This window comes from Bufo gargarizans, chromosome 2 (genome assembly GCF_014858855.1).
Source record: "Bufo gargarizans isolate SCDJY-AF-19 chromosome 2, ASM1485885v1, whole genome shotgun sequence".
Classification (NCBI taxonomy): Eukaryota; Metazoa; Chordata; class Amphibia; order Anura; family Bufonidae; genus Bufo; species Bufo gargarizans.
The window spans coordinates 482,049,479-482,069,070 of record NC_058081.1 but is presented as its reverse complement, the minus strand read 5'-3'; the positions used below and the strand labels follow the sequence as shown (position 1 = coordinate 482,069,070).

Here is a 19,592-nt window from a genome sequence, read left to right as displayed (position 1 = left end):
CAATAACCCACCTAACAGGTGGTAAAAACTTGGACAGTATAAAGGGGTGCCAGATTTATCATCCAGCATCTGCCAGTGTGCATTTCTAGACTGAATAATCTAAATTTACACTGAGACACCACTACTATAGTTTCCCCTCTGTGTGCAAATAATTTATTTGGAATCAAATCATTCTAATAACTGAGCATATCTGAATTTCTGAGATGCACCCTATGGGTGTGGACCAGTATGTGGAATGTAGTTGTGATTTTCTAACAACTGGATGTTTTCAATGTGTAATAAAAGAACAGAGAAACACTACTTACAGGGTCATGACTTAAAGTTGACCTGATATCCACAGTTGGATGTTTGTATCCCTAAACTTTACTTTTCCTTCATTTTTTCTACTTAAAATGAAAGCTTTGTGTTAGGTGAACATGTGAGAAAAAAGCCTCTGAGAGAACAAGAGACTTCTAGGGCTGCAACGATTAATCGATGTAATCGATTATATTCGATAACTGGATTCGTTGTCGACGAATCCAGTTATCGAATAATCGCCGATTCGTTGCTATTCGGGCGGGCGGGCGGGCGGGCGCTGCATCTTTATTTTACCTTTTTACAATGACGCTCCCGCTCCTGTAACAGCCAGGCAGAGCGGACGGCGGCGTAACGTCACTCAATCACGTGACGCGCCTGCTCCGCCTCCTTCATTCATGAAGTGGGCGGAGCAGGCGCGTCACGTGATTGAGTGACGTTACGCCGCCGTCCGCTCTGCCTGGCTGTTACAGGAGCGGGAGCGTCATTGTAAAAAGGTAAAATAAAGATGCAAGCGCCGGGGCTGTTAGGGGGAAGGGGGGTCTGTGTATAGCACTGCTATGGGGAGGGGGGAGGATCTGTGTATAGCACTGCTATGGGGAGGAGGGGGGGTCTGTGTATGGCACTGCTATGGGAAGGGGGGTCTGTGCACTGTTATGAGGAAAGGGATCTGTGCACTGTTATGCCCATAACAGTGCACATATCCCCCTCTCCATAACTACGCCGTCCACAGATCCCCCATAATAGTGTCGTCCACAGATCCCCCATAAGTGTCGTCCACAGATCCCCCATAAACGCCGTCCACAGATCCCCCATAAACGCCGTCCACAGATCCCCCATAAACGCCGTCCACAGATCCCCCATAAACGCCGTCCACAGATCCCCCATAAACGCCGTCCACAGATCCCCCATAATAGTGTCGTCCACAGATCCCCCATAAACGCCGTCCACAGATCCCCCCATAAGTGTCGTCCACAGATCCCCCCATAAGTGTCGTCCACAGATCCCCCCATAAGTGTCGTCCACAGATCCCCCATAAGTGTCGTCCACAGATCCCCCATAAGTGTCGTCCACAGATCCCCCATAAGTGTCGTCCACAGATCCCCCATAAGTGTCGTCCACAGATCCCCCATAAGTGTCGTCCACAGATCCCCCCATAAGTGTCGTCCACAGATCCCCCCATAAGTGTCGTCCACAGATCCCCCCATAAATGTCGTCCACAGATCCCCCCATAAATGTCGTCCACAGATCCCCCCATAAATGTCGTCCACAGATCCCCCATAAGTGTCGTCCACAGATCCCCCATAAGTGTCGTCCACAGATCCCCCATAAGTGTCGTCCACAGATCCCCCATAATAGTGTCGTCCACAGATCCCCCATAAGTGTCGTCCACAGATCCCCCCATAAGTGTCGTCCACAGATCCCCCATAAGTGTCGTCCACAGATCCCCCATAAGTGTCGTCCACAGATCCCCCATAAGTGTCGTCCACAGATCCCCCATAAGTGTCGTCCACAGATCCCCCATAAGTGTCGTCCACAGATCCCCCATAAGTGTCGTCCACAGATCCCCCATAAGTGTCGTCCACAGATCCCCCATAAGTGTCGTCCACAGATCCCCCATAAGTGTCGTCCACAGATCCCCCATAAGTGTCGTCCACAATTTGTTTTAATATGGCCTTTGAACATAATTTTTCAAGTAAGATCATATAAACCTCTGTTTTGTAATTTTGTCGTTTTTCCCGATTAATCGATTAATCGTAGAAATTAATCGGCAACTAATCGATTATTCAAATAATCGTTAGCTGCAGCCCTAGAGACTTCTGTTACATAGTTAGTTAGCATATTGGGCAGACTAGATGGGCCAAATGGTTCTTATCTGCCGACACATTCTATGTTTCTATGTTTCTATCCCACATTATTTTCTTTTCTCACCAATAAACCCCCCAATTAAACATAAACAATTAGTAAAAGGGGCACTGGTAATATTTTAAATAGTTTCCTATTGGCAAATAATGGATCCTTGGTGGAAGTCAAAGGAGAATTGGGATCTAATATTTTTACTATTTCACATACAATTTGATTAACTCAGAATCCTTACATAACATATCATATCTGAGAATCTAAAGAAAACACATATGTAGGCTAGTGATTGAACTTACACTTCTTCCTTGGCTGTTGTATGGAGGACACCACCTTGGTGTTTGGCACAATTTTCCATTGAAGGTCATTTTCTTCTGTCTTGATAGGGACAGGATCCACTTTAACTGGCACCTCAACTGGTTTGGTTTCTACTTCATTTTCAATATTTCCTTCATTCATGAACCCATTTAAAGGCTCATCTGGTTCTTCTTCAACTACTGCCCAAACAGCTTTTGTAACCTCTGTGAGCTGGTTCTTCTCTGTTGGTTCTTCATCGGTATTATTTTCCACCTCTGGGGCCTCATCCGAGGTAGTAGTCCAGGATTCATACCCAACTGCATTCTGATCCATGAATCCACAGGGAAGACCATGAGCAACTATGGGCCCACCTAATGTACTTTGTGAGACTGTACTGGACTTTATCATCATGGCTTCTTCCTAACAAATGCCTTTCTTTGATTAAAAGATTTTTCAAAGGAGAGTCCTAAAGGAATTGTCTCACATGGTCTGCAAACTTAATTGCAAAAGGTTAAATATGTCACCTATATAAGCAGGAATAATAATATTTCTTTAGACACCTCACTGATAAATTTTTGGTTCATATATATATGTATGTTTCTGGGTTACTTCATTTTTTTTCTACTAAAAAGGATATTGATAACAATTTCATAAAGCAGTTTCCAAATTTAATATTTGTTTTTGGATGTAGGGCGGATGAATTGAAACGTAACCAGCAGTTCTCCTAAGGAAACGATGACTTAAAAACAAACCTATGTAGGTTTGTCACTAATGCACAGTTGTTCCTGTAGCTTCAGTGCTGCTTGGCATGCATGCTCCTTCCTCTTGGATTTCACAGTTTTTCCTTTCCTGTGACCTAAAATGAAATCCAACAGATTAAAAAAATAAAAACATTAACCATTTAAAGTACTATTGTATAAACTTTACAGTGATGTAGTCTCAAAGCAATATTAGACACACCAATTAACCTATAATATCTATCAAAGCATTCAGGATCCACCTTAAAATTAATACTAATTAGATCATGTAATGGAGAAGGACATCTCCATGAGACAACCCCTGTCCATATTCCTTTTTAGGGCCTAGGGGGACTCTTCCTCTGGCGGACTCAAACTGTCTATGTATTATTTATCTGCAGCAGCCACTTCTCTGGCTAACAACAATCCCTATTGGAAAAATCTATAATATGCCAGGACTGTCCGGATCACCACATAGTCTCCAAGCTGAAAGGAGTTTTCTGCGAGGAGACAACCCTTTTAATAATGGCATCACATTCAAATAAATAGACTTGAGTCTGTAAGTGTTGATAGAATACTTGCTTTTTCTGCACTGAGTTATCTCCAGTTAAGGTTTGGGTATGCACAATTTCACAAGAGAGCATTTTATGCTACTGCAATGAAAACTGATCTAGACTGCAAGAGATGGACTCAAATGCTTAGGAGTAGTTTGGGAAAGTCTTAATTTTACTATAGAAAAATATAGGAAATATAAGAAAAAATATATTGAGATAACATTGTAAAGATTCCGTGAGCTGGGATCTTTTTCGATGCAAGAATAAAAGCACTATGGTGCCTGATAATGCACATTAACACCTTTTGTGCCCCTAACTCTTCAACATGGCACTAGTTCAACTCACTCATTAATATACCGTAACTGATGACCTATGCAGAGCTGCTGAATGTTTTCTGAACTAGTAAAGAGGCAGAGATAAAAGTGGTCTCCCATGAGCTTTGTAGTGCCAAAGACTCTATGTCCCTGGACCCTAACCAATGTTATATACAAAAAGAATTGTGTAGACCTTTTTGATACACCTTTAAAAGGCCTGTCACCTTTTTGTGGAAAAAGAGTCAGTAAAACTTGTAATTTATATGTTTAAATCTCTGCTCTTTTTATGCATCAGAGTCATGTGGGTGGTGCCACTCAGTGATTGACAGCTAACTCTGCACGACCAAATATACAAAGAAGGCTGTCAGTCACTGAGTATGACTGCCCACTTGACTCAGATGCATAAAAAGAGCAGAGATTTAAATTAATAAAGTACGAGTTTTACTGAATCCTTTCCAACAAAGCTATATATCAATATCAATCTGCTCATATCCTCCTGCTCTATAACATGCTGCTTGCAGATTGCACTGTTACTCATGGTAACAAATTTCCTTTAAAATTAGATATTAGTGAATCTTTATTTTGACAGTGCATGACAAGTTTGAAGTACAGTACATGCAAGGAGGCAGAGGTTAGGGCAGGGCGACCAGAGGCAGGTTGAGAAGCCTGCCTCTGTAAGTTACACATAGTTATCTTCAGCATACAGTAATAGAATGCTGAAGACAGAGTATCCTTAGCAACACTAAGTTAGAGAGCTGCTAATGTGAATATATAAACATAATAATGATTAAGAATGAATGTAAATATTCTATTAAAATCCCATCACACTGTTATAGACATGAGTGCAGGAGGTGCAGAAGTAGTATTTCCACACAGAGCATAGGACCTGAGGGAGGCCATATGAGCCTATACCATATAAGAAGACGCCAGTGTTATAAATGGAGCATATTAGGTGAGGGATTGTGTTATAAATTTCACAGGGGGAACAGATGCTTGATATCTCTGGGTATGGAACTATCAAAGAAGAAAGAAAATATGCCTTCAGACATAGAGGCTTTGGCGACAAAAGGTTTTTGCATCAGACTAAGACAAAGCACCAACAACATCATGGAAACATTAGCATGAAGAATTGCAAATGTTTCATTTGGATTAACATTTGGTAATTTTGAATAACAATTTCTCTCTGACTACTTTCATGCCTCAATCTGTAGACTTCTGCTCTGGCGTCTATTAAATTAGCTGTGAAAGTTAAGGGAGGGGAACCTTTGATGCTACTCAGTTTCACCACTTACTGATTAACCATGTTTGAAATCAGATTGCCTTTATGCTGTTTGTATGAACATGAATCCAATTTAGATGAAGGAGCCTTCAAAGCAAAGCATTCTCTAAAATCTCTATGATGGATGAACGGAAAATTGGCTACAGGTACATCACAAGCTTTTGAAAAATGTTTAATAGTCTGTGGGTGGGTGGGTGGATGTGGGGAGGAACAATATAGGTTATAAACACATATGAAGCCTCTTTCATACAGTACTTCATTTTTTCCTAAGCAGTTTCCAAAAAAGATATTCCAGAAGTGTCCCCCAGCCGGGATCGCATGTAGTATAGTAGAGATTGAAGGCAGCACACAGGTCCTGGACTTCTGGTCCAACTCTTTATTCAATGATACGCGGCTCAATGCGTTTCGGGGGACCTTATTATACCCTCTTTATCAGGAGAAAATATATTAAAAGCAATAATAAACACTGGAACAAACAGACTTACTTATAAATCCAAGGAAACATACACAGATGTTAGAAAAAGGCAGAACCGGAAATGATGTCACCGGAAGTAATGGGCCGGCGGTGGAACGCAACAGGAATATTCCTATGCGTTCCACCTTGAAGCGCAAAGTGGCCGGCCGCTGGACATGATGTAGCGCACTGACCGGCAACTGCGCTCCAGGAGAAACGTCAGCCCCATGATTCGTTCCACAAACTCTCCCCACCTAAGTACCCCATCTACGTCTTGGTCACTAAAGATCAGTCATTTCTACACCCCGGTCTCGAGCATCAAAAAGAAAAGATTAAACACAGATTTAGAGGATGCAGAGGAGGTGGAAAATGATGCCCCTCTAAACAAAAAGTCGAAACCCAAACAATAATTAAAGCTAACACGAACATTATAAATAGAAATAGAAATGAGAACAAGGGTATAAGAGAGCTAAAAAGGGAAATTGGCATCTTTAACTTATCCAAGCATATTCTCACAAACAATGAAATAGTACTTCTCAGTAAGGGTCTTTCCTTTTGTCCTACCAATCAACCTGACCTTTTCGAACTATTTGTTGACCTCACTCTTCACCGTCATTTCACCATCAAAAACCTCCACCAGGGAGTTGAACATACAGTCTCTACCTCCACTGTCCACTCCCAATCCAGTATAGATACAAATAAAATTAACATACTAGTTATCATTGACAGTTCTGGGATACCCGACCCCTCTAATTCTGAGTATCAACCTACCCTCATTCCATCGAACATCAGAATGAGATCCACTTTCTATCCTTTTGAGAACAAAGGCCCTGATATCGAAAGCTTCTATAGTATGGTCATGTCGGATTTTAGAGACATTTTTACAGTACCATCCACCATAGTAGATGCGAATAACCTGAATCTTAATCTATCCAAAGCTCTGGAAACCCTTACTAACAATAGGGACATCATCATTACGAGTGCGGATATGGGGGGAGGCATCGTTATTATGGACTCAACTTACTACACAGCAGAATCTCTCCTTATTCTCTCTGATAGCGAATACTACAAACCCCTGGCTTCTGACCCTACTAATGAATATAAAAAAAACTTGCGGATCTGATTGCTGAAGGCTTCAGGACAGGTGTTATTGGTAAGAGAGAAAGATACTTTCTCAAAACACCCTACCTACCCTTTCATAGCGCGTTTCTACTTTTTACCAAAGGTACATAAATCTCTGACCAACCCTCCCGGGAGACCCATTATATCGGGTGTGGGGTCCCTCACTTCTAACCTTTCTGATTATGTAGATAGCATCTTACAAAAATACGTCCTTGAATTACCTTCCTACTTACGTGACTCCTCCCACATCATCAACATTCTTTATACATTAAATTGGAAAGACAATTACCAATGGGCAACACTTGATTTTAGCTCACTATACAGCAATATTACCCACTCCCTCAGTTTAATAGCAGTGGAAAGAACACTAAGTGCTGATCCTCTGATGCCCCTGACTCTGAGAACCTTCATACTGAATTCAATTAGTTTCATCCTTAATCACAACTATTTTACATTCCAAGATACTGTTTACCAACAACAGAAAGGCACAGCAATGGGGACAAAATTTGCCCTGGCATATGCTAATTTATTCATGGGGGCCTTCGAGGAAGAATACGGTTTCCTGACCTAACCCAATATTAAGTTTTATAAAAAATATATTGATGATATCATCCTGGTCTGGGAGGGGAAAAACTGATACCCTATTATCTTTTGTGAGTATCATCAACAGCAATGACTGGAATCTAACATTCACACATTCACATTAAAACACCTTTTTAAACTTAAATTTGAGGATTATTAATGATAATATCACCACCAGAACACATTTCAAGAAGGTGGATACAAATAGTTACCTCGATTTTAAAAGCTGCCATCACAATAGATGGAAAAAAATAATTTCATACAGTCAAATGAGAAGAATCCGGAGAAATTGCTCTGACGATAGCACCTTGAAAGAACAGCTAGCCATTCTCAAAAAAAGATTTAAGGCTAAGGGTTATCCTAATAAATTGATACAGGAATCAGAAAATAGGGTCCTGAAAGAGAGTCAGGAGGAGAGTCTGAAAAATAAGAAGAACCAACAGAGGGATCCAAAACTCTCCCATTTCAGCCTTATCACACGGTTTAATCCACGACATACTGATTATTAGGAAGATTTTGAATAATCATTGGAAGATCCTACTAAAAGATCCAGTTATAGGTGATAGCATCCCAAAACTTTCCAATTTACCTTCCGGAAAGCCCGTACAATTAAGAATATGCTGGCCCCCTCCTCTCTAAAATTATCAAATGACCACTGTACTCATGAGCCTCAAGCCAGCAAGAGTCATACCAAACCTGGCTCTTCCAAATGTGGTGTAAAAAGGTGCAAATGATGTGATATAATTAATTGTTATGGCAAACAAGCAACACTCCCTCCCCCCAAAGAACCAATCTTACTATGACATAATATGAATGGTAGCACCTCGAATGTAATATACCTGTTACAATGCCCTTGGCTTGCGACCTACTTTACGTAGGCCGCACAACCCAATCCTTAAGAGTACGGATGAACGAATATCGTTCCAACATTAGACGTAAAGTGGGCGCACATAGTGTATCACGTCACTTTTCACTTCATCATGAAGGAGACCCGCAGTATTAAGAGTTACTCCTCTCGAATGGATTCCCTATTCCTACCAGACATTATGTAGGAAAGAAATGTTTTGGATTTACAAGCTTAATACACTGACCCCCTTTGGTTTAAATGAATCACTCGAGTATACAAATTATTAATGCCAAGTGCTCACCTACTGTTTTGCCCATATTACGTCTTCCACTTTGGCTGCATCCCCTCACTTTCTATATATTTATTTATTTTTTTAGATATTTTTATACATTTCATGTGTTTATATTTATTTATACATATGTATTTATTTATTTATTTACATATATATTTATTTATTGTTTCATTCATCATATTTCATGTGTATATTTATCACATTTTATGATACTTTATATTTAGGTTTTATATATGTATATTTATATTTACATATATATTTTTGTTTTTTATGTGTGGGTATTTATATACTGTAGATATATATATTTATATATATATATATATATATATATATATATTTATATGTATATTTATATATATGCTTATGGATTCTATTTGCCACATGAACAATGACAATGTTTATGTTATTCTTATGTTTTTCTTATTTTCTAATAATTTCCTATTGGACCTCTTATAATATGTATTAGTTTGCCTTTGTGCTTTTATCATCAATCATTATTATTTATTGTTTATGGTCTATCTATTATCACTAAGAGTTGTCCCCCAGACACTTTTGTTATCACCTGCCCCTTCCTCCTTTTTTATTGAATAGTGCGTTCCAGGTTGGAACACTATCGTATCACATGATGACGTTTCTCCTGGAGCGCAGTTGCCGGTCAGTGCGCTACGTCATGTGAATTGAGTTGATATTTATTTTATTCACCTTATTTACTAGTTTTACTATTTTTTTATTATTTTGAGTTTTATCTATACGTTATTTTTACGTTATCCTATTAATTATCTCCCATCTGGTCTTATGAAAGGGACCCTTATTATTACTATTATTTTTACCCTCTGAATGCTTTGTCTTAGTACTGGTAGACACTGTGGTATATCTCTTTACGGATTTCCCTTTAGATTTGGCACCCTTTTGCACTCCTATAATATATTATATACGGGATACCTATGAGTTAATATCTATTTGCCCCTTTTTTGATGATATTGTATCCCACCCTCTCGGGTGTCGTTCACTTTACTGTTCCATTAACATTGGTTACTCGAGAGTGGCGCTATATTTCTTTCTTCCGACCTAGCATTTACCAAATGAGACAGTAGGTAAACGTCTGTTGGGACTCTTTACCTTCTTCCGACTGTCATCTTTTTTGTGTAGGTTCCTGATACCTGATTGTCAAGTGTTGAGCATAGCTAACACTCTTTCCAGCTGCCTTCCCTGATACCTAATGCACTTTTTTCTTACCCTGCACTGCCTTCCTTTTTTTCTTCCCATCACTGTTTGTGCCTCTGGTTACGTAATTCCTCCAGGGTTATATCTACCTCAGGAGCCAGAGTTATATCTACCACTGAAGACAGAGACTAACCACCTGCCTCTGATGAAGCAAATAAGAAGTTATTCTGAAGGTAAAGCAGCCATCACAATGTCATATTTGGGTGTGGGAGGGAAACACCACACAGAATATAGAAGGGAAAGGGGTGAGGGAATAAGGCCTGAAGAATAAAGGAAAGGAGATGGACACCTTCTAGTAAACCCCTAATCAAAGTCCTGACTAACTACCAGTATGAACAGACCCCAGAGGTAGGTGAGTTCATACACAGGAATGCCTAGTGTCCTAACTCACCCTATAGGACCCTGGTACTAATGTCAGGACTGAGACAACAAGGGAAATGCAGCACACAAAATAACCCAAACAAAAAGGGAAAGAAAACACGTAACTTCAATTACTATTCTCCATTAACCTTTTTTTACTTTGCATATACAAAATATAGATACAATATCGATCATGTATTATATTGCAATAGGTCTCTGGCCTTTTTCCCTTTCCTCCCTTCCTCTCCCTTTTCTTTCCTGTCCCCACCTGTTTGCTCATCAATTTATATATATATTTTTTATATATTTATTATTATTTTTCTATTATGATTAATGTTTGTTGTTTCTTCTATTCTTACCTAATTATAATCATGTTTGATATTTCTAATCATGCTGTCGTATGCATACATTTTATTTATTATTATTTTTTCTAATATTATTATTATTGATTCTGTATGTATGAAATTATTTATATAGTTCTATTTATGCATTACAGTATATTTGTATATTAATATTCTTTTTCGTACTGTGTATGCATACACATATTGTTATAGAGCCACAGATGCCGTACCGATGGTTTGTTTGTGGCTTGCCTGTAATATCACTATCTGCTAAATACGGCCTGGTTTAGGATTCTGAGACTGTGGGGCAGTTCACTGGGTTATCCGCTGGTATTTTCATGCTCCTCCCCTTCTGTCATGTGAGCGCGCGTCATCCTGGGTGCCGCCTCCGGCGCCTCACACCCGTGCGTCCTCACGCCAGTGCCGCCCGATCATGTGATTTTATCACGTGGGGTAGGCGTGCCGGCAGGGACGCCGGCTGTGGGGCGGCCGGATGCGAATCGCCAGGATCTCAGCGCGCCTTGTCAACATGCACACCTGGGGACGAGTAAGTACTCATTCCTATTGGCTAAGAGAGCCTATTTAAACTTGGTTCACAGAGATGGCGCTACCCCCTGACGAAGGCACGCCGAAACGCGCGTTGGGGTAGCGCCACCCTGGGTTTCTTTGCACACGGTTATTTCAGGTAAGCTCTGGTCTCCCTTTGCCCCCCGCTGATTGTGTGGTCAATTTTTGTCCACCGGCACTTCGCCCTGTCTGATACAATTTCCATCTTTACATGTTTGTATCTACTTCTAGTGGGGGTGCATGAGCTGACCGTGCTTTACCTAATATTGTAAGGTTCTATCTCTCCATTTACTTCCTGCATGGATGGGGCACTGTACCCAAGATTGCTTATTTCCATGTCAGATATTATGTATATTATATCTCTTCATTTGTCTCAACCGTGTGCTCCTTCCTCCCAGGGTGGTGCTGTTTTTTCTCCGCTCCCATCACCTTGTTTCACGGCATCTCATGTATTAATTTACTCTTCTCTTTTTTCTGTCATCATTTTTTAACTTATTGTAATAAAATTTATATTTTTGGTAATATGAGCTCTCTTTTCATTTGTTTCTTCAATTGACTATGGCAGCACCAGGAACTCAGCCGAGATCCAAACACCAGGTATACACAACTCAAACTGAAGCTATAAACTGCATAGCATAGTGGGAGAAACAACAATAAATAGAGAGGGTTAAATGACCATAATAGCCACACCTGGTCATAGAAGGTGTGGCAAGCACCAGAAACAATGCAGACGTCATTTGATCCAAACGGAAAACATGTCAGATCAAACCATGTGTTGCCAGTCTCACCGATCTCCTGCCACCTGTCGCAGGAACGTCCGTGACACACAGTATTTAAGGGACAGATATTGGCCTGTCATAGTATTTAAGGGACAGATATTGGTCTGTCATAGTATTTAAGGGACAGATATTGGCCTGTCATAGTATTTAAGGGACAGATATTGGTCTGTCATAGTATTTAAGGGACAGATATTGGCCTGTCATAGTATTTAAATAAACAGAAAATGGCCTGTCATAGTATTTAAGTCATCAGATTTGCACCTATGGAATTGGCTGACCTGTTACATGTGCACTTGGCAGCTAAAGGCATTTGTGCTGGTCCCATGTTTATATGTGCCCACATTGCTCAGAAAAATGAAGTTTTAATATATGCAAATGAGCCTCTAGGAGCAACAGGGGCTTTGCCATTAGACCTAAAGGCCCAGCTCTCTCTGCAACAGACTTGCCCTCTTCACTTAGATTCACAGGACCAAGCACTGAAAACATCATAATGCCTGCCCCTGTCGATCAAATTAGACAGTTGCTGTCAGATGCCATATAAGATCTGACAATCCATGAATAATCTGATCTGTGACTACCCCTGCCAACACTTGTATTTGTGAACTGTAAAAGGGTCCATCAGTTACCTGAGAAACTGGTCTCATTATTGAATGTACCAACATCTGCATTGCTACTGTATTGTATTGTGTGCCCACACCACCTTTCTTGTGCACACTGTCCTGCACCCCAAAGCCCACCAACATCAAGAGCATCCCAAGACCACCAGACAGGAGAACCCTGCCAAACCAGGGAACCCCCCCAAACCAGGGTGTGCCCCGAGAGAACAAGGGTGTGCTGTCCTTTCACTGCACGCCACCGTGAGTACTACTACTCACACCATCAGTGCTACTACCACTATTCGGATCCTCTACTCTATTCCCTTCCAGGGGTCGTTGGTTTGGGGCTACCTTAAATATAAAAAGTGCAATAAAGTTTTGCAATAAAATAGTAATAATAATAAAATGTATTTTTTTACTTTTGCACAAAATTTGCTAATTAAATCGGCAATGTCCTTCAGTATTTACTATTACACTAACTTTCCATACCCACAAGCCATGTGGGAAGGCTGAAAGAGCCTCGGAGTATGGATTTAGTCTAAAAAACTTAAGACCACTCATGTTATAGGCTCCAAAATTGTTTACAAAATTGATGCCATCTAGTTTCAGCTTGCAGAGAAGAAGGCCAGTGCGGAAAAAGGTCCTCTCAACAGAAACTATGACTCCTATTCCAATCTTTTTTTACATTTTCACATAGAAAACATGACATTGGTCCCGACCGGTCTTAAAGAGGTTATCTCACAATTGACATTTACCACCTATTCATGGACCCCTACTGTCCCCAACTGCACTGAAGAAGACTTTCCATGGAGTGATGGTTGAGGTTGTAGATTGCTGCTCCGTTCAATGTCTATGCGGCTGATGGAAACAGCTGAGCCCCCTACTCAGTTGTCTCTGTCAATCCGATAGACACTGAATGGAGTGGGACACTTGACTCGGGCTCCATTAAAACTCTTTCCCACTGCGGTCTTTGCATTTTGGAGGAATGGGGACTCACTCTAGTTAACGTAGGGGTCCCAGCCCTCAAGTGATTATTCATTTATCATCTCTCCTAGGAATAGATGTTTCATGTTAATTGTGGGAAGCCCTTTAACGTTATGGTATATCTTAGCAATGAGAGTATCCCTTTAATATTAATGGTTTTTGGAATATTACTCCAGGAACATCTGGCCTGTGCAGACATTTGATCCCACCAATGTAGTCTGTCACTTAATTCTTGCGCAAACATGACTCGACATGTGCCGGTCTTGGCCCTCGGAAATGGTAATTGGTGCAGGTCAAGATATTTGCATTGAATTGGGTCTTATGCGTTGTGTTTGCCTGACTTGAAAGAAATTATTTGTGAAAGTGTATATTTTAACAGATGGCAAATTGCATTGATTAGACATGTAGGGCGCTCTGGTCAGGTTACAATTTCCCTTTCCCCAGGAATTTAAAATATGTCAGGTCTGTTTTTCCATTTTTTGTAACCCCTTGTTTACCAGAGGGAACAAACTTTAGCCAGTAAGAATATCTATCTATTTATCTATCTATCTATCTATCTATCTATCTATCTATCTATCATCTCTAGTAGATCTACTGTATCTATCATCTCTCTATTAGATCTATCTATCTCATATCTATCTATCTATCTACCTATCATCTCTCTATTAGATCTATCGATCTATCTCATATCTATCTATCTACCTATCATCTCTCTATTAGATCTATCGATCTATCTATCTATCTCTGATACTTTTGTACACATTTACTAAAGACTACTATTCCATACACTAGCCTTAATAAGGAGTCCATTTTAGTAACATGCGCCAAATATATTAAAAGGCTTACACTAATAAATTTGTAGCATCTCTCGCTGTCTGTCCTTCCAGAAACTGAAATCTACACCAGTTATGGGCTGGCATAGATTTCACTTATAATTTCCACCAGTTTTCTGGTGTGAACTGTGGTGAATATGTCGGACCGAGGAGGCCCACACTCCTTTGGATAAGCCCATTCACCACTGTGAGTGATTGAAAATCTAAAAAGTTGTACATTTTTGTGCAAAATGCTAAAATGATATGCCAGAAAACTGTCATATGGGTTCATGAAAGTAATTAGATATACACATGATCAGGGGCGTAGCGTGGGGGGGGCTGGGGGGGCCGTTGCCCCGCGCGCCAAATTGCAGGGGGCGCCTGGCAGCAGGCATTTTTTAAAGGAGGGAAGCAGGCATTTCCATTCTGCCTCATAGGCTTCAGGACAGGCCTAGAATGTATTGGCTTCTTCGAGGGCATGATGTCATGAGATCATGTGACCGCTTCCTCCCGCCCCTTACAGACTGTGCCAGATGCAGGAAAAGGGCTGTAAGGAGAAGCAGCGCAGCGTCCAGAGCAGGGAGAGTGCAGGCGCTTACAGTATGCTGTGCTCAGTGATTTCTGGTGAGGAGTTTGGGGGCTCTATTTCTATGTAGTTTGTAGTCGAGCATATGAGGGGTGTGAGAGCTGCTAGAAGCTGTTATAAAGTCACCCACAGTTACATTGCTCACCATACAGTACATCCCCGTACATTAGGTATTTTAAAGGGAGTCTGTCATCAAAGTTTCACCTTTTTAACCCTTCCCATAGCTTTCTAGCAGCCTTACAGTTAATAAAAACGTTACCTTTATGAGCAATCCTGGACTTATAAAACCGGCAAAAAACAACTTAGCATATGCAAATGAGGGCTCGCAGGTGCTCAGGGGCGCGGTTACCCTCGTAGGTGCCCAGCTAATTCAGCCTTATTGTCGCTTCCCCCTGCCCAGTCTTTCCCTCTGCTCGCCCATCCTTTCCCTCTGACCGCCCATCTACTTACTTCTTGTTTCGCCGAGATCCCACGCCTGTGCACTAACTTTGTTGGCCGGCGCATGCGCACTGCGGTGCCCATTCCTTGTACGGCATCACAGTAATTAATGGACTGAGTGCGCAGGCGCGGGATCTCGGCGAAACAAGAAGTAAGTAGATGGGCGGTCAGAGGGAAAGAATGGGTGGGAGGAAGCGACGATAAGGCTGAGCTAGCTGGGCACCTACAAGGGTAACGCCGCCCCTGGGCACCTGCGAGCCCTCATTTGCATATACTACTAAGTTGTTTTTTGCCGGTTTTATAAGTCCTGGATTGCTCATAAAGGTAACATTTTTATTAACTGTAAGGCTGCTAGAAAGCTATGGGAAGGGTTAAAAAGGTGAAACTTTGATGACAGACTCCCTTTAACTCCATAATGTGGTTTTGCCTCGTCTGTGCGCTCTCCACACTGTGGGGTTTGTCTCCTCTGTGCCCCCTCCACACAGTGGTAAAGATGAGCGAATTTCAGATTTTGATTCAATTCGTTTACACTTCGTTTGGTGGTAGAAGCAGAATTGCGCTATGGATTCAGTTACCACAGACCATAACACAATTCTATGACGTAGAATGCATAACGGAATGCCTTTAGAGACATTCCGTTATTCCTTCCGTCATAATAGAAGTCTATGGGCTGCATAACGGATCTGTCCCGTTTCCATTATGCAGGGGAGTCCTCTCCTGCATAGCGGAAACGGGACAGATCCGTTATGCAGCCCATAGACTTATATTATGACGGAAGGAATAACGGAATGTCTCTAAAGGCATTCCGTTATGCATTCTACGTCATAGAATTGCGTTATGGTCTGTGGTAATGGAATCCATAATGCAACTCTGCTTCTACCACCAAACGAAGTACAAAAAAATTTATAACATGAAATTCGCTCATCCCTACACAGTGGTTTTGCCTCCTCTGTCCCCCCTCCACACGGATTAGAATATATAATGGCCGCCTCTGTATTATTAGTATATATAATAGCCCCCTCTGTATTATTAGTATATATAATGGCCGCCTCTGTATTATTAGTATATATAATAGCCCCCTCTGTATTATTAGTATATATAATAGCCCCCTATGTATTATTATAATATATAATAGCCCCCTATGTATTATTATAATATATAATGGCCCCTCTGTAATATTAGTATATATGAGTGTGCCTTAACTCTGGTCCTCCTATCTGTCTGGCTCTACCATAGTATTGGGGGGCAGCAGGATAACAGTGTTGAGGTACAAGGAGGGGAGGATGATAGTAAAGTGAGGAATCTAAAAATGCTTTCTGTGAAACTCTGTAGAGACGCAGCTGAAAGAAGGTGTCATGGCGGTCTTATCTCCGAATTAAGACGTTGAGGAAAGTCTACATCACAGGAGATGCCACTGGATGGATCAGGTATGTGGTGCTGTGTTTTACTGTATATTTTGTAGTGATGTATGTTATGTCCAAACACATATCTGTTTCACGGTAGGGTTGGGGGGTGGATTGAGAATTTGGCACACCCTGCTGCATCCTGGCCCCAGACTTCAGGTCACACTGTGCGTGTTCTGAATTCTGGGGTTTTATACCCATCTACTACATTATCTGTACTTAGAGAGTTACCACCATGTTATCTGTGGTGTTATATAGGACTACTACATTATCTGTAAAAGGGGTGTGTCCACAGGTTGGGAGGGGGGGGCGTGCCATACATGTCTCGCCCCGGGTGCTGGCAACCCACGCTACACAACTGCACATGATATAGACAAATAGGGGCTAAATGCCGCATGTTATTTGTCTGTTGTGTCATACCATGCCTGCGGTGTATCCACTGCAGTTGCATAAGGGTTAAACATTGGGCCACCATGTAGTGCTGTTTTAAACAAGTCTCCCTGTCTTCTCCGGATCCTATTCCTGTGTTCTAGCACTAGAGTCTTAGCCTCAGGCGTGAATAAAATGGCTGAGTCAGAGTTCACCCATTCAAGGCATGCGTCGACGTGCACTGGATGGCTGTTTCTGGCGGACGCTCACGGAAAGGAGTCACACAGGAGATGTGCTATGTCATCATGCTTGTAGCGCTGGCTGGAAAGCTATACAACAGATCCCGTCAATCAGGGCTGCTTTTTTCATTACTTTAAAATGGAAATCTTAGGAAGTATAAAGGCAAAGGTATTCCTTGTATCACAGCCTAGGACAGGGGAATATGCCCCCCACAGAAGAAATATACTGATTTATGGCATTGCTAACATCTGACATACTATATGGGACAAAACAAAGGCACGGGTGGCCCTGCTTCCACCACCACCTCCACTATAATGACTGGAGAGGCAGAAGCAGTTTCCATATCTCTCATAGACTACAAGCTGGGATTCAGATGGCCGATGGCCACAACACACGGATCATTTTTTATAGGCAGTGAGGTTGGCATGTCTGTGTAGGACACAGAGCTGGTGACCACCAGAGACAACTGTCCAACGTTCTACAGATCTATATTCTGTGGGACATGGATCAAAGTAGTGGATTCCCTGAGTTTCTATGCACTGACCCTCTATGTGACTTAGAACATGACTGTTGACATTTTGTGGATCAGATGCGGATCCGTTCATCTTAATGGGGTCGCAAAAGATGCAAACCGCACAACGTGTGCTGTCTGCATTTGTGTGTCCACTCCATGGCCCCGCAAAAAAAAAAGATAAAACGTCCTATTCTTGTTCGTTTTGCTGACAAGAATAGGAAATTTCTAGTGGAGTTTGAAAAAAATTGTGGCATGCAAATCGTCGGGATTTGCAAAACACATTTGTTGTGTGCATGAGCCCTAAGCGTCCATTCACACGTCCGCAAAACGGGTCTGCATCCGTTCCGCAATGGGGAATGTGCTGTCCGTATCCGCATTTGTAGATTTGCACTTCCGGATCCGCACTTCCGTTCCGCAAAAAAATAGAACATGCCCTATTCTTGTCCCCAATTGCGGACAAGAAAAGGCATTTTCTATGAGAGTGTCGGCGATGTGCGGTCCGCAAAATGCAGAACGCACATTGCTGATGTCCGTGTGAATGGACCCTTAGGGTCCATTCACATGTCCGTAGTGCATTGTGGGTCTGCAATATACCCGTCAGGCACCCCCATAGAAATGCCTATTCTTGTTCGCAATTGCAGACAAGAATAGGACATATTTTCTTTTTTTCCTGAGCCGCGGACCTGAAGACCGGCGGCGCGCTCTGAAAATGCGGATGTGGAGAGCACATAGTGTCTCCGCATCCATTCCGTCCCCATAAAGAATTCATGGGTTTGCACCTGTGGAACGGATGCGGACCCATTATTATGGACGTGTGAATGGAGCCTTAGTGTGAATTATGCATGAGGTATGAATTCCCCACAGAATGCACACAGATTAATAATATGTCTGAATCAGGTCTATTATAGTGTGACTGCGTATATATTTGGCCACCTTGCCACTGCAAACTGTAAATGTATAGCCCCCATATAGCAGGAAATCATGGCTCAGTAGACCTTCATGGGTGCTGCTCCATGAACTTGTCCATGAGCACTAGGTCTAGTTATGATTCTGTAGGCCTCATTTATGAAAACTGTCTAACAGGAAAATTATTCTAGTTGCCCTCAGCAACCAATCAGAGCTCAACTTTCATATTTTCAAAACACTTTAAAAGATGAAAGGTGAGCTCTAATTGGTTGGTATGGGCAACTACATTTTCCTGTTAGACAGTTTTCACAAATAAGGCCCTTTGTCTTCTCTGCCCTTTTTAGATCTACCTCATTTACTAAAGTGTGTGCTAATCTGCTCACAATTAAATATATGAAGGTATGCTCTTGGGGCAATGATTGGGGAGGAGTATGATGTGATTAGTAACATTAGTAACATATTCAGAATAATACCAGTTCTTAAGGCTGTATTACACCAGCTGATTCTTCAGGTGATTGTTGGAAAGGAAGCGTTCCCTCCTGGCAATTGCCTTCTCACTAGCGGAGGAGATCGCTGCGATTACCTGCCAGCAAATCGTGGTGCTCAGTGGTAGAGACAAAGTCCACAATCGTTTTAGTAGGTATAAAAACCACAGCACACATAATAAGTAGAATGCTCGTCTTTTATTGAGATCATGACAGCGATAGAGTTAACATTAATGTTTGGGTCCATCTCAGTCCTTGGTCGTAGCCAGAGAGGTAGCGGAACAAGCCTGCAGCAGAGGACAGCGTGGCAGAGCGTCTCAGAATTCTATTGACCCTATGATTGCCACAAATGGAGC

The 19,592-nt window shown here is 41.7% G+C and overlaps 1 protein-coding gene across 2 annotated transcripts in view; it reads right to left on the bottom strand.

The window, feature by feature from the left end:
* Positions 1-19,592, bottom strand: part of SYNPO (synaptopodin) — a 124,885-nt gene that overhangs the window by 70,748 nt on the left and 34,545 nt on the right. For both annotated transcript variants that reach the window (XM_044281138.1, XM_044281137.1), the window contains one exon: positions 2,454-3,307. In XM_044281138.1, the coding sequence (XP_044137073.1) occupies positions 2,454-2,862 (409 nt within the window). In that variant the 5' untranslated portion in view covers positions 2,863-3,307. The remainder of the gene's footprint in view (positions 1-2,453; positions 3,308-19,592) is intronic.